Here is a 21,747-nt window from a genome sequence, read left to right as displayed (position 1 = left end):
AATTGGGATAATGGGACAATTTGGAGTACAACGTATTTATCATCTCTGGACTAAGGTATGTTTTTTGAGCCATATCTCACTCCGGCTCCACGGTGTCTTAATCTAAATAGGAATCCTGTCCGACCCCAGTGCAGCTGTAAGCAAGCATAGGGTCAATCTATTCTGGCTACCTTTACAGTGCCTTTAGCACACTATAGAAATGTCATGTGTCCTATGACTTCCATGGTTTAGCCTATTTGTTTTGTTTTTGTACATGGAATTTTGACAAGAATGAATATTCAGAAACTAAACTTGTCAAACTTGAACATACCCCTCCCATTAAACAGACCTTCCCACCAAAGCTATAGTGAAATCCTACTCTAAAGCCAGTTTCCCCCACATGTGGCAGGAACACAAAGACTGCTATTGTCTGTGCCTATTCTCTTACCTTTCTAAAGTTTCAACATGCTTCACAAATCAGTCTCAGGGGTTGGCACCTGGTCACCTTTCAGTCGACACTAAGGTCTGAGTGGGTTAATTTCATACTGCTTTTGGAAACCCGTCTAGAGTTTGCAAATCTGAGTTGAAATAACTTTGCATGTGATTTGTTTTGAATTCTCTGTGTGTACCATAACACTTTACAGGAGGCTGATTTATTTGATGATCAACTCCAGGTGACTTCCTGTTTAAGTTTTAAGTAATGTTTTATTTTCTAAATATCTGGACCCAACAGCAGAGCCCCAAACCCCCCCGTGTATCCGCTTTGGATTTATTTGCTCCATATGGTCTGTGTGACATGGTACCCAGAAAGTGTGTGGGCGGGGGCTAAAACGTAGTATTTTGTCCGTCTTGAAATTTGATTCAGAAGTTGAGACTGTATACCAGATTCTAGAAGACAAAAGTTGGGGGAAGGAAAAAAAACGAAGAAATTGAAACAATAGTAATTCTGCATCCCTAGAAAAAGTAAGTATATTAAGCATCTTTTAATCGAATAGAAGTGTGTAGGCTACTTTCTCTGTATGGATTTTGACTGTCTGTCCATATGACTACTATTTATAAACTAAGCTATTGAATAGTGGCTTCATCAGACCTAAATGATGAGGCTATCGTTTATATTGCTCCTCTTGTTATTATTAGTAATTTGATTTGGGAATATCAGATGTATGTACTATTTATGATCAATAGACTACCATTTCAACCATCAAGTATCCTATTCAAAGAAAAATGGTAATATCCTAATCAATGAATGCAACTGGCAACAATTAATCTGCAACAGAACAGCAAATGCACATTTTCTCTTGCGTGCGCGTTCCGTTTGAGTCAATTGGTCATTTCAATTCGATGGCTCACTTTCCAAAATCTGAACAAAATGTTATGATAGTCTAGTAAATCCGTCTTTTGTTTGGAGAATGAACCCCAGTCGTGACGTGTTTGGTTTAGTTGCGTGTCAGTCCTAAAATCAGACGACTAGCCGCCCTTCACGATTGGCGCTGCCCCAAGGGCCGATTCCAAATTCAATCCCCAGATGTTCATAATACAGCCTGTCGCGAATGCGGTGGACCCTTCGAACCTCGCGTGCGGAGATGCAAACAATATCAATACGACCGATATTGTCATGTTATTGTAGGGTTCACATAGTAAATGTGAAATTGTCTATCTACAGTTAGTTCTGTAGGCTGTGCGACGATGTCGGGGCGTCAAGCCACCAACCCAGAAGATGGCAAAGAGATTGACAGTGTGAAGGAGTCCATCAGTGACATCATCAATCAACTGCAGGATATTGACCCAGCCAGGCTGTCATTCTCTCCATTCCTCGACCTGGACACTCAGATCTCTTTAGCACCAGTGTCTGACAGTCCTGAATCTTCAGTGGAGGAGCTCCACTCCTCTTCTCACTCAGTCATTGGCTCTCACCACTCCCTGGAAGCCCTGCCAGCCGATCAACTTGTCCGTAAGTGATAATAGAACAAACACATTTTTTATTTGAGTGCCACTAATTAAATGTGCAGATTGGGTGACATTCATTATTCACAACATTGAACATATGGTGGCAGAAATATGTTGATTATGCTTTGTTTTGTACAGAGCTTGATTCCTGCCACCAGCAACCCAGCGAGGGCTTCAAAGCAGAGCGAAGACCGCAAGAGGGGAAAGAGGGAGTTCAGGATGGAACTACTTCAAGTCCGATTGCTCCTGTGCACAATTTGGAAGACCCGGTGGAAAACTGCATCAGCACTCCAAATCCAGCCTCTCGCAGAGACATTCCCAATGGCACAGACACACAGAGATGGAGTCCAGAATCCAACAATCTGGAGTCCACCATTGATGAAGGCCAACCGTTGCTCGGCTTGCCACCGGAGAGCATAGAGTTGACTATGTGGAGTTCCCAAGATCAAGAGACTTGTGAGGCTGTCCCAGAGGTGGCAGACAAGAGACTGTGGTGCTGCTGCTGTAGATGTTGCCAAAGTGGCCGCGTTCCTGCTGTGTGCTCAGTCCTGGCCTCCCTTCTGTTTACTGCAGGGCTTCTCTATGCACTTTATTTCTATGTTCCCATAGATTCCCCAGACTGCCCTGACATGGTCAGCCGCCTCACTTTCACACTTTGCTGCTGTGCCGTTGCTGCAGTCCCCATCTTGTTGGGTATGTCTGAATAATTGTTTTCATATGCGACTCAAACAACACAACTGTCACACTGGGCACAGACATTAGTTGAACATCTAGTTTAGATTTACATTTGGTTGTTGTCAACAAACATGAAATCAAAGAAAATGTCACGTCATTGGATTTAGGTAAAAAGTTGGGAGAAAAGATGTAATCCCCTTACGTTGATGACTTTTTGCAAATCCAATCATTTCCCCACATTGATTCAAAGTCATCACATTTTCTTTTTTGTTGTTGAAATGACATGGAAACAACGTTGATTCAACCTGTTTTTGCTCAGTGGCACCCCACTTTTATACTGAGCTCTACAAACCTACTTATTTAGTTGGAGCAATCAATCTCCCAAAAAGCGCTTGAATGCAGTATTAAGTGATTTTAGGTTTTCTAGTAGTCCACGTCTCATAATTTGTCTAAGGCTTAGTCTTTGTCAACACATTCAACCTCAAGGCAATGCAAGTCTTACTGAAGCACTGGCAATTTCCTCCCCTTTCTTATAAATAGCTTAACATGGAAACTAGAATAGAAAAGATGAGGGTAACTAGTTCTCCAGTCTCCTGGGCAGTGTCCCAATAGTTTCTCATTACTTTCCTCATCTCCTTTTCTTTCTACTGAAAGGACTTGACTGTAGAAAGCAACATGGCTAAAAACAAATCCTTTCACATATTTGGTTTTCGAGTTTTATTGGTCGAATGTTATATGTTCAAGCAGGAAAGATCGGTTTTCAAGTATTAATAGTCATATGTTCAAGCAGAAAAGGAGGGTATTATCAAAGACTGGACTAAGCATCAGTTCAAAAGCAGTTTTTCTTCAAACTAGGATGCTGAAGACTCATAATGCCAGACAAAATCAAAACAGACCATTAGGTGTTTTGTGTTGTGTTTCCAAATTTCAATACTAACATACCTATTACTCCCCCTCTAGCTATGCTGATTGGTGCTATGTGCCAGTTCTGCACTGGGTCTTTAAATCCAGTTGAGGCTCTCCACAGAAGACCGGCCATTCAGCAGCTGTTTGTCTCCGCGTCTATGGAGCAGTTGTTTCTCTACGTTCTCAATCTGTTGGTTCTGGCTACATTCCTGCCTCAAGACCAGCTGCGGGTGGTGCCCATTTTGACTGGAGTTTTCGTTGGTGGGAGGTGAGTGGTTTCAAAGTCATTGATTGCTCAGTGAGTGAAAAGAGTGACGTGTCACTATGCTCTAGAATGGACGGCAGGTAGCTTAGCGGTTAGGAGCATTGGGCTAGTAACTGAAAGGTTATTGGTTCAAATCCCCGAGCCGACTAGGTGAAAAATCTGTCTGTGCCCTTTAGCAAGGCACATAACCCTTATTTCTCCAGGGTGCCCATGAATAATGGTTGATCCCTGGCTCTGACCCCATTCTCCAATGGTGTCGGGGGATTGGGATATGCAAAAATCAAATATCCAATTCACACATGCACATGTTTGAAATAGGACAAATGTAAGCACCTAATTATTATAAAGCTGAACATGTTTTAAGTTTATCCTCATTTTATTCCTATAGGCTTATCTACTGGCTCTGCTTCCACATGTGTAGCCCCTGGAGAGGCTTTGGATCGGGGATCACTGTTTTCCCACTCCTTGCCATGGTGGCTTTCAATCTGTACTGTCTGTACGACTTGAGCCTCAGACAGCTGCTCTTTGGGTCGGAGGACAGACTCTATTATGAGACCACCCCTTCATCCTGGCCTCTGGAGGTGTCACAGAGCTCCAGTGGCAAATCAGATAGTGTCATACCCACGGACATCTTGGAAACTCAGTAAGGAGGAGAGCACTGTCCCTTATAACTTAAAGAGAAAGCTTAGAACCCAGAAATAGCCCATTCCTGTGGTCTGAAGTTCAGCAGAGCTTCACAGAATGCCACTAACCTCTAAGTCTGTAAAGGCTTAAGTTGTATTTTGCTCCTCATATACAGGACCTTTTTATGTGGATTCATGCTTATTATCTGAAATGCAAGAGCCGTTCCTCCCTTTAGTTGTGGAGGAAGTCTTTGAACAATGTTCTACTTCTAAATGTGTGTCCTTTTAAGCTATTCCAGTGCCTATATTTAATGTTCTGTGAAGTATTTTGACTTAAAAGTTATAATTGCAAATGGATGGATATTCTACCAACTGATGTGTTCTTATAAAAACCACTGAATGCAACTTGGGTCCAAAATAGACATTTATTTTATCCATCTAAAAGTTTGTAAATGATACTGAAGTAACAATAAAAGCTATTTGGAAAATAATTTCTTCTGTTTGTCTACAGAATTTTATTATTGGCTACTTTAATGTTGACTGAAGCGTGTCAAATTCCTCTTGAAGTGAAGTATTGGGAATGTTGGTGAATGTAGATGCTCTGTCGCTGTTCTCTGCCTGGTCTTCTGTAATACGGAAGACCACCATCTCCACATCCCTGGCCTCCTCACTGCTGCTATGACTGGTGCTGCTGTCCACTTCGTTCCTGGCAGCGAACGCCCTGCTCACCATCCATGTAATCGCCCACATGATGCACAAAATCACCAGCGGCCCTCCCATCAGGATACCAAGAACTGCTGCCGTCCGCTCCATGCCACTGGTCACTTTACCTCTGTGGTCCCAGGGGTAAACAGGGGGGCTACAGGTACCAAGACGAAAATCCAGGATGGAATACGGAGGGCAGTCCAGACAGTTTGTGTCCTGTTTCCCAAAACAAGTGTGGCAGCTGTGATGGCAGGGTAAGCACTTCCGATGGGAGCGGGTGCTGTTTCCATCTGACTCATAGTAGTGAGGTGGACAGGACATCAGGCAGATGCTCTCAAACACGTACAATGGGTAGACACACTCTAAAAAAGGAGGATCCTTACTTGGTTAGTAACATTTTCAAACTGTCTTATAGAATGTGACATTACAGTGTGCAACTGTTTCATTGTAAAATATACTGAACAAAAATATAAAAACACAACATGTAAAGTGTTGGTCCGATGTTTCATGAGCTGAAATAAAAGATTCCAGATATTCTCCATACACGCAAAAAGTGTATTTCAAATCAAATTGTATTTGTCACATGCGCCGAATACAAGAGGGGTAGACCTTAGTGAAATGCTTACTTACAAGCCCTTAACCGACAATGCAGTTAAGAACAATAAGTGTTAAGTAAAAAAAAATGGATAAATAACAATTAAAGAGCAGCAGTAAAATAACAGTAGCGAGGCTATATACAGGGGTTACTGGTAAAGAGTCAATGTGCGGGGGCACAGGTTAGTTGAGGTAATATGTACATGTAGGCAGATTTAAAGTGACTATACATAGATAACAGAGTTACAGCAGTGTAAAGGGGGGGGGGGGGGGGGCAATGCAATAGTCTCGATAGCCATTTGATTAGCTGTTCAGGAGTCTTATGGCTTGGGTGTAGAAGCTGTTAAGAAGCCTTTGGGACCTAGACTTGGCACTCCGGTACCGCTTGCCGTGCGGTAGCAGAGAACAGTCTATGACTAGGGTGGCTGGAGTCTGACAACTTTTAGGGCCTTCCTTTGACACCGCCTGGTATAGAGGTCCTGGATGGCAGGAAGCTTGGCCCTAGTTATGTACTGGGCCGTACGCACTACCCTCTGTAGTGCCTTGCGGTCAGAGGCCGAGCAGTTGTCATACCAGGCGGTGATGCAACCCGTCAGGATGCTCTCAATGGTGCAGCTGTAGAACCTTTTGAGGACCCATGCCAAATCTTTTCAGTCTCCTGAGGGGGAATAGGCTTTGTCGTGCCCTCTTCACGACTGTCTTGGTGTGTTTTGACCATGATAATTTGTTGGTGATGCGGACACCAAGGAACTTGAAGCTCTCAACCTGCTTCACTACAGCCCAGTCGATGAGAATGGGGGTGTGCTTGGTCCTCCTTTTCCTGTAGTCCACAATCATCTCCTTTGTCTTGATCACATTGAGGGAGAGGTTGTTATCCTGCCACTACACAGGATAGGTCTCTGACCTCCTCCATTTAGGCTGTCTCATCGTTGTCGGTGATGAGGCCTACCACTGTTGTGTCGTCTGCAAACTTAATGATAGTGTTGGAGTCGTGCCTGGCCATGCAGTCATGAGTGAACAGGGAGTACAGGAGGGGACTGAGCACTCACCCCTGAGGGGCCCCCGTGTTGAGGATCAGCATGGCAGATGTGTTGTTACCTACCCTTACAACTTGGGGGGGCACGTCAGGAAGTCCAGGATCCAGTTGCAAAGGGAGGTGTTTAGTCCCAGAGTCCTTAGCTTAGTGATGAGCGTTGAGGGCACTATGGTGTTGAACACAGAGCTGTCGTCAATGAATAGCATTCTCACATAGGTGTTCCTTTTGTCCAGATGGGAAAGGGCAGTGTGGAGTGCGATTGAGTCAAACTGGACTGGGTCTAGGGTTTCTGGGATAATGGTGTTAATGTGAGCTATGACCATCCTTTCAAAGCACCTCATGGCTACAGATGTGAGTGCTACGGGTCGGTAGTCATTTAGGCAGGTTACCATAGTGTTCTTAAGCACAGGGACTATGGTGGTCTGTTTGAAACATGTTGGTCTTACTGACTCAGTCAGAGACAGATTGAAAATATCAGTGAAGACACTAGAGGTCGACCGATTAATCGGAATGGCCGATTAATTAGGGCCGATTTCAAGTTTTCATAACAACCGATTTTTTTGACTATTTAATTTTTTATTTTTTATTATACACCTTTATTTAACTCGGCAAGTCAGTTAAGAACACATTCTTATTTTCAATGACGGCCTAGGAACGGTGGGTTAACTGCCTTGTTCAGGGGCAGAATGACAGATTTTTACCTTGTCAGCTCGGGGATTTGTTTTTGCAACCTTCCGGTTACTAGTCCAACGCTCTAAACACCTGCCTTACATTGCACTCCACGAGGAGCCTGTGTGGCAGGCTGACTTCCTGTTACGAGAGGGCAGCAAGAAGCCAAGGTAAGTTGCTAGCTAGCATTAAACTTATCTTATAAAAAACAATCAATCTTAACATAATCACTAGTTAACTACACATGGTTGATGATATTACTAGTTTATCTAGCGTGTCCTGCGTTGCATATAATCGATGCGGTGCCTGTTAATTTGTCATTGAATCACAGCCTACTTCGACAAACGGGTGATGATTTAACGAGCGCATTTGCGAAAAAAGCACTGTCGTTGCACCAATGTACCTACCCATAAACATCAATGCCTTTCTTTAAAATCAATACACAAGTATATATTTTAAACCTGCATATTTAGTTAATATTGCCTACTAACATGAATTTCTTATAACTAGGGAAATTGTGTCACTTCTCTTGCGTTCCGTGCAAGCAGTCAGGGTATATGCAGCAGTTTGGGCCGCTTGGCTCATTGCGAACTGCGAAAGTCCATTTATTCCTAACAAAGGCCGTAATTAATTATGACATAACATTGAAGGTTGTACAATGTAACAGCAATATTTAGACTTAGGGATGCCATCCGTTAGATAAAATACGGAACGGTTCCGTATTTCACTGAAAGAACAAACGTTTTGTTTTCGAAATGATAGTTTCCGGATTCGACCATTTTAATGACCAAAGGCTCGTATTTCTGTGTGTTATTATGTTATAATTAAGTCTATGATTTGATAGAGCAGTCTGACTGAGCGATGGTAGGCACCAGCAGGCTTGTAAGCATTCATTCAAACAGCAGCTCTTTGCAATGCTTCAAGCATTGTGCTGTTTATGACTTCAAGCCTATCAACTCCCGAGATTAGGCTGGTGTAACCGATGTGAAATGGCTAGCTAGTTAGCGGGGTGCGCGCTAATAGCGTTTCAAACGTCACTCGCTCTGAGACTTTGAGTAGTTGTTCCCCTTGCTCTGCATGGGTAACGCTGCTTCGAGGGTGGCTGTTGTCGATGTGTTCCTGGTTCGAGCCCAGGTAGGAGCGAGGAGAGGGACGGAAGCTATACTGTTACACTGGCAATACTACAGTGCTTATAAGAACATCCAATAGTCAAAGGTATATGAAATACAAATCGTATAGAGAGAAATAGTCCTATAATTCCTATAATAACTACAACCTAAAACTTCTTACCTGGGAATATTAAAAGGAACCACCAGCTTTCATATGTTCTCATGTTCTGAGCAAGGAACTTAAATGTTAGCTTTTTTACATGGCACATATTGCACTTTTACTTTCTTCTCCAACACTTTGTTTTTGCATTATTTAAACCAAATTGAATATGTTTCATTATTTATTTGAGGCTAAATAGATTTTATTGATGTATTATATTAAGTTAAAATAAGTGTTCATTCAGTATTGTTGTAATTGTCATTAATACAAATTTTAAAAAATGGCCGATTAATCGGCATCGGCTTTTTTTGGTCCTCCAATTATTGGTATCGGCGTTGAAAAATCATAATCGGTCGACCTCTAGAAGACAGTTGCCAGTTGGTCAGCGCATGCTCGGAGTACACGTCCTGGTAATCCGTCTGGCCCCGCGGCCTTGTGAATGTTGACCTGTTTAAAGGTCTTACTCGCATCAGCGACGGAGAGCTTGATCACGCTGATGCTCTCATGTATGCTTCAGTGTTGCTTGCCTCGAAGCGAGCATAGAAGTAATTTAGCTAGTCTGGTAGGCTCGTGTCACTGGGCAGCTTGCGGCTGTGCTTCCCTTTGTAGTCTAATAGTTTGCAAGCCCTGCCAAATCTGATGAGCGTCGGAGCCGGTGTAGTAGGATTCAATCTTAGTGCTGAATTTACACTTTTGCCTGTTTGATGGTTCGTAAGAGGGCATAGCGGGATTTCTTATAAGCGTCCGGGTTAGAGTCCCGCTCCTTGAAAGCGGCAGCTCTACCCTTTAGCTCAGTGCCGATGTTGCCTGTAATCCATGGCTTCTGGTTGGGATATGTATGTACAGTCACTGTGGGGACGTCGTCATCAATGCACTTATTGATGAATCCAGTGACTGATATGGTGTACTCCTCAATGCCATCGGAAGAATTCCGGAACATATTCCAGTCTGTGCTAGCAAAACAGTCCTGTAGCTTAGCATCTGCGTCATCTGACCACTTCTTTATTGACCGAGTCACTGGTGCTGCCTGCTTAAGTTTTGCTTGTAAGCAGGAATCAGGAGGATAGAATTATGGTCCAATTTTCCAAGTGGAGGGCGAGAGAGAGCTTTGCTATCCATCTCTGTGTGTGGAGTAAAGGTGGTCTAGAGTATTTTTTTTCATCTGGTTGCACATTTAACATGCTGGTAGAAATTAGGTAAAACGGATTTAAGTTTCCCTGCATTAAAGTCCCCGGCCACTAGGAGTGCCGCCTCTAGATGAGCATTTTCTTGTTTGCTTATGGCCGTATACAGCTCATTGAGCGCGGTCTTAGTGCCAGAATTGGTTTGTGGTGGTAAAAGACAGCTACGAAAAATATAGATAAACCCTCTTGGTAAATATTGTGGTCTACAGCTTATCATGAGATACTATACCTCAAGCGAGCAAAACTTTGAGACTTCCTTACTATTAGATTTCGTGCACCAGCTGTTGTTTACAAATATACAGACCGCCACCCCTTGTCTTACCGGAGGCGGCTGTTCAATCTTGCCGATTCAGCGTAAACCCCGGCAGCTGTATGTTATTCATGTCATCGTTCAGCCACGACTCAGTGAAACATAAGATATTACAGTTTTTAATGTCCCGTTGGTAGGATATTCGTGATCGTAGTTTGTCTATTTTGTTATCCAATGATTGTACATTGGCTAATAGGACTGATGGTAGAGGCAGATTACCCACTCACCGACGGATCCTTACAAGGCACCCCGACCTACATCCCCGATATCTCTGTCCCTTTCTCATGCGAATCACTGGGATTTGGGCCTTGTCGGGTGTCTGAAGTAAATCCTAAGCGTCTGACTCGTTAAAGAAAAATCTTCGTCCAGTACGAGGTGAGTAATCGCTTTCCTGATATCTAGAAGCTCTTTTCGGTCATAAGAGACGGTGGCAGAAACATTATGCACAAAATAAGTTTCAAATAAGGAGACTGTAAAACGGCAGCCATCTCCTCCAAATTTCTTGCACAAATTTGTTTACATCTCTGTTAGTGAGAATTTCTCCTTTGCCAAGATAATCCATCCACCTGACAGGTTTGGCATATCAAGAAGCTGATTAAACAGCATGATCATTACACAGGTGAACCTTGTGCTAGGAACAATAAAAGGCCACTTTAAAATGTGCAGTTTTGTCACACAACACAATACCACAGATGCCTCAAGTTTTGAAGGAGCGAGCAATTGGCATGCTGACTTCAGGAATGTCCACCAGAGCTGTTGCCAAGAATTGCATGTTAATTTCTCTACCATAAGACGCCTCAAGTCGTTTTAGAGACTTTGGCAGTACGTCCAACCGGCCTCACAACCGCAGACCACATGTAACCACGCCAGCCCAGGACCTCCACATCCGGCTTCTTCTCCTACGGGATCGTCTGAGACGAGCCACCCGGACAGCTGATGGAACTGAGGAGTATTTCTGTCTGTAATAAAGTCCTTTTGTGGGGAAAAACTCTTTCTGATTGGCTGGGCCTGTCTCCCCAATGGGTGGGCCTATGTGTAACCGATGTGAAATGGCTAGTTAGTTAGCGGTGGTGCGCGCTAATAGCTTTTCAAACGGTGACGTCACTCGCTCTGAGACCTGAAGTGGTTGTTCCCCTTGCGTTGCAAGGGCCGTGGCTTTTGTGGCGCGATGGGTAACGATGCTTCGTGGGTGTCAGTTGTTGATGTGTGCAAGGGTCCCTGGTTCGAGCCCAGGTGGGGGCGAAGAGAGGGACGGAACCTACACTGTTACATTGGTGCCGTGACCCAGATCATTGGTTGCTGCGGAAAAGGAGGAGGTCAAAAGGGGGGTGAGTGTAACCGAGGTGAAATGGCTAGTTAGTTAGCGGTGGTGCGCGCTAATAGCGTTTCAATCAGTGATGTCACTCGCTCTGAGACCTGAAGTGGTTGTTCCCCTTGCGTTGCAAGGGCCGCGGCTTTTGTGTAACGATGCTTCGTGGGTGTCAGTTGTTGATGTGTGCAAGGGTCCCTGGTTCGAGCCCAGGTGGGGGCGAAGAGAGGGACGGAACCTACACTGTTACATATGCCCACCCATGGCTGCGCCCCTGCCAGGTCAAGTTAAAATCCATAGATTAGGGCCTAATGAATTTATTTAAATTGCCTGATTTCCTTAAATGAACTGTAACTCAGTAAAATCATTAATTGTCGCATGTTGAGTTTATATTTTTGTTCAGTATAAATTCAGGGTATGGTTGATGTTGCTGCCTACCTTCACAGCTGCCATTAGAGTTCCCCACTGCACACTGCTGTATCACTGACCTCTCCATGCGACGGCCTGCCATGTGTTCATCTGTCCCATGCAACTCCAGATGAAATTTCAACAGGACGCCTATGGACAAAGAAAAAAAATGAGTTTGTGCTTGAGTACATTGTAGAAAATGTCCATTGCACAATCTAAAGCATACAAATCCTGTCCTAAATTGTAACTGTGTGAGAAATTATGGAACAAAAACAAATAATTTTCATGTCATGAGTACATTGAGTAGTATCTTTTGATGAGGTGTGCGCTTGAACGGGAAGGACTACAAAAGAAAGCGAGAGCCAAACAGTGCCAGCCTCCGTCACATCAGCTGCAGCACTGAGTTCATTTGATTTCTAATACTAGTTAAAGATGACAAATGTTCTGTTTCTAATTAATGTTGTGTACTATTTCTTTCTGTAACTAATTTAATTGAAATACTAGAGATGAGTTTTAAGACACTCGCTGTGTTATTGAAGTTGACACCTTAAATTGAAACATCTTTGTTTTTGTCAGTGTACCTCTGTTGGTTGAATCTCCGTTGTTTTCTATCCGTAGAACCCAATATCCGCAGGGATCCTCATCCCAGCAGTGTGTACTCATGAAGGCCCAGTCTGAGAAACCTGTAGACATTTTATCGTAAGGCCTGTGAAGCAACATTGAATTAGAATATTTTAGTACACTGAAGACCTCTTGTTGCATATTGAAACCCTGATACTTCACCATTATGCCATATATATATATATATATATATATATATATATATATATGAACTCAGCAAAAAAATAAACGTCCTCTCACTGTCAAGTGCATTTATTTTCAGCAAACTTAACATGTGTAAATATTTGTATGAACATAACAAGATTCAACAACTGAGACATACACTGAACAAGTTCCACAGACATGTGACTAACAGCAATTGAATAATGTGTCCCTGAACAAAGGGGGTGTCAAAATCAAAAGAAACAGTCAGTATCTGGTGTGGCCACCAGCTGCATTAAGTACTGCAGTGCATCTCCTCCTCATGGACTGCACCAGATTTGCCAGTTCTTGCTGTGAGATGTTACCCCACTCTTCCACCAAGGCACCTGCAAGTTCCTGGACATTTCTGGGGGGAATGGCCCTAGCCCTCACCCTCCGATCCAACAGCTCCCAGACGTGCTCAATGGGATTGAGAACCGGGCTCTTCGCTGGCCATGGCAGAACACTGACATGCCTGCCTTGCAGGAAATCACGCACAGAATGAGCAGTATGGCTGGTGGCATTGTCATGCTGGAGGGTCAGGATGCTGGAGGGTCATGTCAGGATGAGCCTGCAGGAAGGGGACCACATGAGGGAGGAGGATGTCTTCCCTGTAACGCACAGTGTTGAGATTGCCTGCAATGACAACAAGCTCAGTCCGATGATGCTGTGACACACCGCCCCAGACCACGATGGACCCTCCACCTCCAAAATCGATCCCGCTCCAGAGTACAGGCCTCGGTGTAACGCTCATTCCTTAGACGATAAACGCAAATCCAACCATCACTCCTGGTGAGACAAAACCGCGACTCGTCAGTGACGAGCATTTTGTGCCAGTCCTGTCTGGTCCAGCAAAGGTGGGTTTGTGCCCATAGGCGACATTGTTGCCGGTGATGTCTGGTGAGGACCTGCCTTACAACAGGCCTACAAGCCCTCAGTCCAGCCTCTCTCAGCCTATTGCGGACAGTCAGCACTGATGGAGGGATTGTGCGTTCCTGGTGTAAATCGGGCAGTTGTTGTTGCCATCCTGGACCTGTCCCGCAGGTGTGATGTTCGGATGTACTGATCCTGTGCAGGTGTTGTTACACATGGTCTGCCACTGCGAGGACGATCAGCTGTCTGTCCTGTCTCCCTGTAGCGCTGTCTTAGGCGTCTCACAGTACGGACATTGCAATTTATTGCCCTAGCCACATCTGCAGTCCACATGCCTCCTTGCAGCATGCCTAAGGCACGTTCACGCAGATGAGCAGGTACCCTGGGCATCTTTCTTTTGGTGTTTTTCAGAGTCAGTAGAAAAGGTCTCTTTTGTGTCCTAAGTTTTCCTAACTGTGACCTTAATTGTCTGTAAGCTGTTAGTGTCTTAACGACCGTTCCACTGGTGCATGTTCATTAATTGTTTATGGTTCATTGAACAAGCATTGGAAACAGTGTTTAAACCCTTTACAGTGAAGATCTGTGAAGTTATTTGGATTTTTACGAATTCTCTTTGAAAGACAGGGTCTTGAAAAAAGGACGTTTCTTTTTTGTTTCTGAGTTTATGATTTGTACATAGTCTAGTTTAGAGATAATGGCTTTTGTAGAAAGCCAAGGAGTCAGCTGATCTTTCCATTGTGGAAAATGTTCCTGGCTCCTCCCTTTATTTCTGCACATTGTGTCTTGAATGCTCAATATACAGTTGAAGTCGGAAGTTTACATACACCTTAGCCAAATACATTTAAACTCAGTTTTTCACAATTCCTGACATTTAATCCTAGTAAAAATTCCCTGTCTTAGGTCAGTTAGGATCACCACTTTATTTTAAGAATGTGAAATGTCAGAATAATAGTAGAGAGAATGATTTATTTCAGCTTTTATTTCACATTCCCAGTGGGTCAGAAGTTTACATACACTCAATTAGTATTTGGTAGCGTTGCCTTTAAATTGTTTAACTTGGGTGAAACGTTTCGGATAGCCTTCCACAAGCTTCCCACACACACATACACATACAGTACCAGTCAAAAGTTTAGACACACCTACTCATTCCAGGGTTTTTCTTTATTTTTCTATTTTCTACATTGTAGAATAATAGTGAAGACATCAAAACTATAAAATAGCACATATGGAATCATATAATTACCAAAAAAGTGTTAAAACAAATACAAATATATTTCATATTTCATATTTGAGATTCTTCTAAGTAGCCACCCTTTGCCTTGATGACAGCTTTGCACACTCTTGGCATTTTCTCAACCAGCTTCATGAGGTAGTCACCTGGAATGCATTTCAATTAACAGGTGTGCCCATTTAAAAGTTAAATAGTGGAATTGATATCCTTCTTAATGCGTTTGAGCCAATCAGTTGTGTTGTGACAAGGTAGGGTTGGTAGACAGAAGATAGCCCTATTCGGTAATAGACCAAGTCCATATTATGGCAAGAACAGCTCAAATAAGCAAAGAGAAACGACAGTCCATCATTACTTTAAGACATGAAGGTCAGTCAATGCGGAAAATTAAGAACTTTGAAAGTTTATTCAAGTGCAGTTGCAAAAACCAAGCGCTATGATGAAACTGGCTCTCATAAGGACCGCCACAGGAAAGGAAGACCCCAGAGTTACCTCTGCTGCAGAGGATAAGTTCATTAGAGTTACCAGCCTCAAATTGCAGCCCAAATAAATGCTTCACAGAGTTCAAGTAACAGACATCTCAACATCAACTGTTCAGAGGAGACTGTGTGAATCAGTCCTTCATGGTCGAAATGCTGCAAAGAAACCACTAAAAAAGGACACCAATAAGAAGAAGACTTGCTTGGGCCAAGAAACACAAGCAATGGACATTAGACGGGTGGAAATCTGTCCTTTGGTCTGATGAGTCCAAATTAGAAATGTTTGATTCCAACCGCCCTGTCTGAGACGCAGAGTAGGATAATCTCCGCATGTGTGGTTCCCACCGTGAAGCATGGAGGAGGAGGTGTGATGGTGTGGGGGTGCTTTGCTGGTGACACTGTCAGTGATTTATTTACAATTCAAGGCACACTTAACCCTACCATCCCTCCCCTAATTCGAGTAAAGTAGTAGACGAAAACACTTAAACTGGAAGTAGAAGCCTATACATACTATATACATTTTACAGACACAGTATGGTTTACAATAGTTATCTTTTGTTTGTTTTTAGTCCCATCCTTCAGCTCCACTAAACCCCTCCCATCTATCTCTGAACACCATCAAGTTCTATTTGCCATATATTTTTCCACTGTGCTGTGATGTTTCACAAAAGTTCTGAACCTTTCTATTCTCATAGATTCTACATATTGTAAATTAAATACCTTTTTTTTTCTAAGAGTATTATAATATTATTAATTGATTGACTGACTTTTTAAATCACTTCTATGTATTGCTTTCAATCTTTCTGTCCATTGACTTGGCTGTGCCTTACCTGGTTGTGAGTAAATTGGAGATGGTCTTCTTTGGACTAATGAGGGTGATGGAGAGATCTCCACGTCTGCTATAGCTCAGTGTAAGACGGGCCTGGATGTGCTCCAGAGACCGAATCCAGTTCCTGGTGCCGTGACAAGCTGTCACATTCCACCTCAATGTCAGTTTCCTGCGGAGTTCACTATCAGACAGACATAGCATCAGGTATAACAAATCTAACTGGCCAAGTTGGCATTATGAATTAGTGGAATTACTTTATCGGTAGTGGCTGGTGGGAGGAGCTTATGGAATGGTATCACACACCACACAAATGGAAACCACATGTTTGACTCCGTTCCATGCATTGCATCCCAGCCATTACAATGAGCCCGTCCTATAGCTCCTCCCACCAGCCTCCACTTCTGTTTATGCTCAAGAAAATCTGAAGATCATGTTTATGTTTACTGTAAACAGCTATAGAACACACTAAGTGGCTGTTTTCCTACTAACTATCCATAAGTGAGATGAAAGGACAAGGATGTTTTCCTTACATGGCTCTAGTAATGAGCTCAATGGTGCATTTCCTTTTAGGTTTGACTGCTTTCCATTTACTGGCCAACTCCACCAGTCTCCCTGCATCCAGTAGCCCATATCCATAGTAATGGCTGACTACAATAAAGCAAATCAGGTGTATGATGCTATAGCTGTACATAGGCAGCCAAATTCTTATATTCTTTCCACTAACTTGTCTTTTGACCAATCTGATTGAAAAAAATATCAGAATTGGGCTGCCTGTCAAAAAGCAGCCCAGTTCATTCATTTCAACTCAATTTCTGGCCCTACAGTCTAGCAAATCACATCCCAGTTTCCCTAAATGGTCAACTATCTACCACTAGAAGGTAGTGCTTTATGTCTCACCAGGTCTTCCAACACCATTAGTCCGCCAATCATGCGTTCGAAGATCTACCGGTCTAGATGCTCGCACCACGAGGTGTTGCACATCACGCCAGTTGAGTGTCGGGCTGTGGGAGAAGTTGGGATATTATCTTCTTTCTCGATGACTCAAAGCCTCAAACTTACAACAAATAGGTTATTGAGTTACAGGTGCACAGAGACAAGAGAATGGTTACTTTGCCTCCAGAGCCAGTGCAATGATTCCAGCAGCCAGAGGGGCAGAGGCAGAGGTCCCAGTATGGTCTGAGGTGCAGGATTGATGCAGGTCGGTGGTGACCTAAAAGGGAAACAACATCCAGGTATTTTGTTGAGGCTTTGCTTACTGTTGCTGTAGGTGGTAAATGTCAGATAAATATTGACCTTTTTCAGAGTTCCACACATCTTCAGCAAACCTTTGCATTCATGTGACTACTTTGTTAAGCACAATTAAACTAAAGCTAAACTAGTCAGATTTAACAGAATGCTTTGTCATTCTAAATGCATATTTTTAAAGAAATATATGAATGTTAAAAACACTAGTGTGGGATGAGTTGGGGACAAAGAGACTTACAATACTGCGGTGATGAAAGCTGCCACCACTGTAGGTCGTTGTTAGAATGGCAGAGCAGGGTTCACTGTAGAAGGGCAGCGTTCCCCTCTCAGTGGTACTACCAACAGACAACGTGTAAATGCTGTTTGTGTAGCCATCGCAGTTGCAGTTGTCAAAGCTGGCGCCCCCATTGCCTGAAGCCCAAACGTAAATGGAACCCAAGCCACCTCGGCCCTGTAAGGTATTGAATATGTTTTTTAAGACTCATTGTATGATCTTACCGGTTTAGTTGCCATGCCGATTACATTGTTTTATCTTATCTAACAAAATGGACACTACTGATGAAACAGGTAATATAGGATAACCAGTACAAGTTGTATCATACATTAGTAATGCCTCTGATAAAGGCTTCTTGGGCCAATGTGTTTGGCCCCTCCAAATTTGTCCCCAAATCTTCAGGTCCCCAGCTGGAGCTGTAGATGTCAATGTGTTGCTGATTCAAATTTAAGGACATGGCTTCTATCAGGTCAGTCACTTGTCCATCCAACATCCGAACTCCTGGACAAAACAGAACAAGTAACAGGATGCAAATTAAAGCAGGATAATTGCAGTACAGTTCTATATGCTATTAAAAGAGACCGAATGACTGAATGTATGGGTAATACTTGCCTCCGATCTTGGCCTGATATGCCACTCCAACCCCACACACCCCATTATTTGCCACTGCTGCCACCACCCCAGCACACCGTGTTCCATGCCTATGGAACAGAAGACAAAAGGGGTTCATCCATACAGAATGTTCTCACATAGTGCACTTCATTCATGATACATGATGTAATATCTTGCATTAAAATGTTAACATCACAGCAAATTACCTCTTCGGTCTGGTCAGAGAGTATTGAGTGTCTGGGTTGGGGTCATTATCGTTCATGTCATAGCTAGCCTGTGGATCCTACAGGTACAATACATTAGGTCTTTATAAGGATCATTTGCCACTTGTATTTTTATTTTTTTTTAAATAATATTTGTCTTTTTCAAAAAAAAATCCTGCACTGTATTGCTGGAACAAAATTCTAAATACATTTCATATTGATGTTCTAGTGCCATTCGGGCAATTTAAAGTATTGATTGGGGACATTTTTGTGGAGGAATGCAACTTTTTCTGGGTGATTTGTGCTTCCCATTAATGTGTTTTTGTATTTTAATTTATATAGGGTATAATCTGTATATTTATGTTGTATTATACAAGGCACATTTGTAAAAGAGACCTAGGTCTCAATGTGTTCCCTGTTAAAATAAAGATTAAATAAAAAATGATAATAACAACTCACATAATTTTCAGCAATGTCTGGGTGGCTTGTCTCTAGGCCATCATCTAAGATGGACACCACCACCCCTTTTCCTGTGTAGCCTTGAGCCCATGCAGCCACCACATTCTGATCAAAGGCCTCACTCTGGAAAAGCAGTTTGAATAAATTATATTTTTTTGTTTTAAAACAAGGATAACCATTTCTTTTCACTCAAGGCAGAAAAAACTAAAACAGGCTGAATAAAAATGTAAAGAGCTTCTATTATGGAAATATACTTCAAACAAAAATGGAAGCTTAATGTTGACATACCAGGTACCACTGCTGATTGAAAAATGGATCAGTTGGTACTGTGAAAGAGTGTCTTCTCTTTCTACTCCTACCAGATTGTTGTGCAAACCAAAGCACCTAAGAAACAGAAAGTACATCATCACACTCATTACAATAAGAGCAATGCTAGGACTGGTTATTCCAGTCAATTTTGGATAGTATTGACCTATTGGCTATTCACCTTAGGGTCCATTTTGAGTCGAAGATTATGCAAATGGTGTGCCTGCAATGATTGCTTTGCCAGCTGTCTATGCTCCATATGGTAATAGTTGCCATCTGGAAATATCTACAAATATAATATGCCAGAAGAAATGAGCTAGTCATAATATGCCAAAAGATCAACACATAAAAATACAAATTATTATATGACATCAACAGTGAACTAACATTGTTTTACCTTTCCCATGTTATGGAAACCATGCTTCTTTGCAATCTTGTTGATTTGTTCAGGAGTGCAATTCAAATGTAGAGCCCAAATGTTGGTGTAGATGACCTCGGCATACATTGTGCACACATACAACATACATAAAAAGCAACTGATATACCTCATTCTGTCTGTTGTTTGAACTGTTCAGCTGATACATTGTTAGTCATCGAGAAGCAACCCTTTCATTTCGCTAACTCTCATGTCTGCAACTTGATTTTAACTGATGTTGACAGTTTCATCACTAACGGTTGTAGCTTGACATTCGAATAGGTCTACTACACGAGCGTGAACAATAACTAATATTCCCGCCACAGATAATCAAGACTGCCGCGCAAATATATGTGCATTGTTTGGTAACTTTTGCGTTGTGTAACATCATTGACAAGACTATGATTTGGGACCGAGGTAAAGACAGTTTCAGATTGGATATTCGACAGATATTCGCCTGTAGTTTTCCTTACGTCCACCAACAGCAGTTAGGGACAATCAACATAGTGACAAATCAAATTTTTCAAATTTCAAACATCTTGGCCATGTTCTGTTATAATCTCCACCTGGCACAGCCAGAAGAGGACTGGCCACCCCTCATAGCCTGGTTCCTCTCTAGGTTTCTTCCTAGGTTTTGGCCTTTCTAGGGAGTTTTTCCTAGCCACCGTGCTTCTACACCTGCATTGCTTGCTGTTTGGGGTTTTAGGCTGGGTTTCTGTACAGCACTTTGAAATTTCAGCTGATGTAAGAAGGGCTATATAAACAAATTTGATTTGATTTGATTTGAAATTTCAATAGCTCTTTAACCATTACTCCTAACACTTTCAAAACTGGTTGAAGCTAACCCGATGGCATAGACACACATTGCACACCCTTTAGTTTGTCCATATTCATCTCACATGATTATACATGAAGTTTTCAAAATGTAACATTTCAATATCTCCTTCGTCATTTGACCTAGTGACTTCAAATAAGGTTCAGAATGTCCACTCAGTGGCCCTACACATTGCACACCCTTTAGTTTGTCCATTTCTATCTCACATGGTTTAACATTAAGTTTTCAAAATGTAGAATTTCAACAGCTCCTTGGTCATGTGACCTGGTGACTTCAAACAAGGTTCAGAATGTCCACTCAGTGGGCCTACACATTGCACACCCTTTAGTTTGTCAATTTTTATCTCACATGGTTTCACATGATTTTTTTCAAAATATAGAATTTCAATAGTTCATTGGTCATGTGACCTGGTGACTTCAAACAAGGTTCAGAATGTCCACTCAGTAGCCCTACACATTGCACGCCCTTTAGTTTGTCCATTTTTTATCTCACATGGTTTTACATGAATTTTTCAAAATGTAGAATTTCAATAGCTCCTTGGTCATGTGACCTGGTGACTTCAAACAAGGTTCAGAATGTCCACTCAGTGGGCCTACACATTGCACATCCTTTAGTTTGTCAATTTTTATCTCACATGGTTTTACATGCACTATTCAAAATGTAAAATTTCAATAGGTTCTTGGTCATGTGACCTAATGTCTACTGACTACCCTTCTATATTGCACACTTTTGTTTGTGTACTGTAAAATCATGCGGTGTAACGTATGATGTAACGTATTTTTCATAGTTTCAAATTTGCAATAGCTCCTTGGTCATGTCAATTACACACCTAAGAAGCATGCAGTGGATATACATCCATATTGCATAACCTCTAGTTATGTATCTTCTATATTGTTGTACATTAATATTAGTTTGACAATTAGGGGGTTCAGTCCAGTGTTGTGTTTACCCTTTTCTTTAATATTTATCTACAATAATTGGTAGTTTTAAGTACTAATTTTCCCTGTTTTTTATTTTTCCACAGTATTTAACAGCGGTACACAATAGGAGAGAGACAGATAATCTCTCCTTTCGTCGTTAATATCAACCATAAAGGGATTTTATTTAATTCATTTAAAAAAAAAAAAATTTAATCTCTTTTAGTCCCCATTTGGACTAATCTTCCAAGAGTCCTTAAATATTAAAATACAATTTATAATACGAACACATTTTCACATATAACACACTATTACAAACATACATAATATACTAACATAATGACCCAATAAATACTCAATCTAAAAAATATTGATTCTTCATCTATTATAGT

At 42.1% G+C, this 21,747-nt stretch overlaps 2 protein-coding genes across 2 annotated transcripts; one reads left to right on the top strand and one right to left on the bottom strand.

Moving 5' to 3' along the window:
- The first annotated feature begins 785 nt into the window (after positions 1–785).
- LOC106573882 (uncharacterized) lies at positions 786–4,886 on the top strand. Its single transcript, XM_014149313.3, has 5 exons — positions 786–942; positions 1,643–1,930; positions 2,065–2,619; positions 3,562–3,775; positions 4,161–4,886. The coding sequence occupies exons 2-5, from the start codon at positions 1,666–1,668 to the stop codon at positions 4,417–4,419; spliced, it is 1,293 nt and encodes a 430-aa protein (XP_014004788.1). The 5' UTR covers positions 786–942; positions 1,643–1,665; the 3' UTR covers positions 4,420–4,886.
- Positions 4,814–19,927, bottom strand: LOC106573879 (proprotein convertase subtilisin/kexin type 4). Its single transcript, XM_014149305.3, has 15 exons — positions 19,586–19,927; positions 19,370–19,474; positions 19,171–19,266; positions 18,883–19,005; positions 18,427–18,503; positions 18,221–18,309; positions 17,937–18,109; positions 17,573–17,785; positions 17,199–17,299; positions 16,987–17,090; positions 16,620–16,737; positions 16,091–16,270; positions 12,461–12,585; positions 11,910–12,029; positions 4,814–5,462 (listed from the first exon to the last, which is right to left on the bottom strand). Exons 1-15 carry the CDS (start codon positions 19,736–19,738, stop codon positions 4,921–4,923), a joined length of 2,319 nt encoding a protein of 772 aa, XP_014004780.1. The 5' UTR covers positions 19,739–19,927; the 3' UTR covers positions 4,814–4,920.
- Between the last annotated feature and the right edge of the window lie 1,820 nt (positions 19,928–21,747).

The sequence above is a fragment of the Salmo salar genome, chromosome 16, assembly GCF_965601325.2.
Source record: "Salmo salar chromosome 16, fSalSal1, whole genome shotgun sequence".
NCBI classification, from domain to species: Eukaryota; Metazoa; Chordata; class Actinopteri; order Salmoniformes; family Salmonidae; genus Salmo; species Salmo salar.
This window is presented reverse-complemented; position numbering and strand designations above follow the sequence as displayed.

Excerpts from the sequence above, each read along its gene's own strand:
- LOC106573882 (XM_014149313.3), top strand. The coding sequence starts at position 1,666 with ATGTCGGGGCGTCAAGCCACCAACCCAGAAGATGGCAAAGAGATTGAC. Across the intron at positions 1,931-2,064 it reads GCCAGCCGATCAACTTGTCC|AGCTTGATTCCTGCCACCAG; the intron begins GTAAGTGATAAT and ends TGTTTTGTACAG. Across the intron at positions 3,776-4,160 it reads GGAGTTTTCGTTGGTGGGAG|GCTTATCTACTGGCTCTGCT; the intron begins GTGAGTGGTTTC and ends TTATTCCTATAG.
- LOC106573879 (XM_014149305.3), bottom strand. The coding sequence starts at position 19,738 with ATGAGGTATATCAGTTGCTTTTTATGTATGTTGTATGTGTGCACAATG. Across the intron at positions 19,475-19,585 it reads GTTTCCATAACATGGGAAAG|ATATTTCCAGATGGCAACTA; the intron begins GTAAAACAATGT and ends TTATATTTGTAG. Across the intron at positions 16,738-16,986 it reads TAATGGTGTTGGAAGACCTG|TCAGCCATTACTATGGATAT; the intron begins GTGAGACATAAA and ends GCTTTATTGTAG.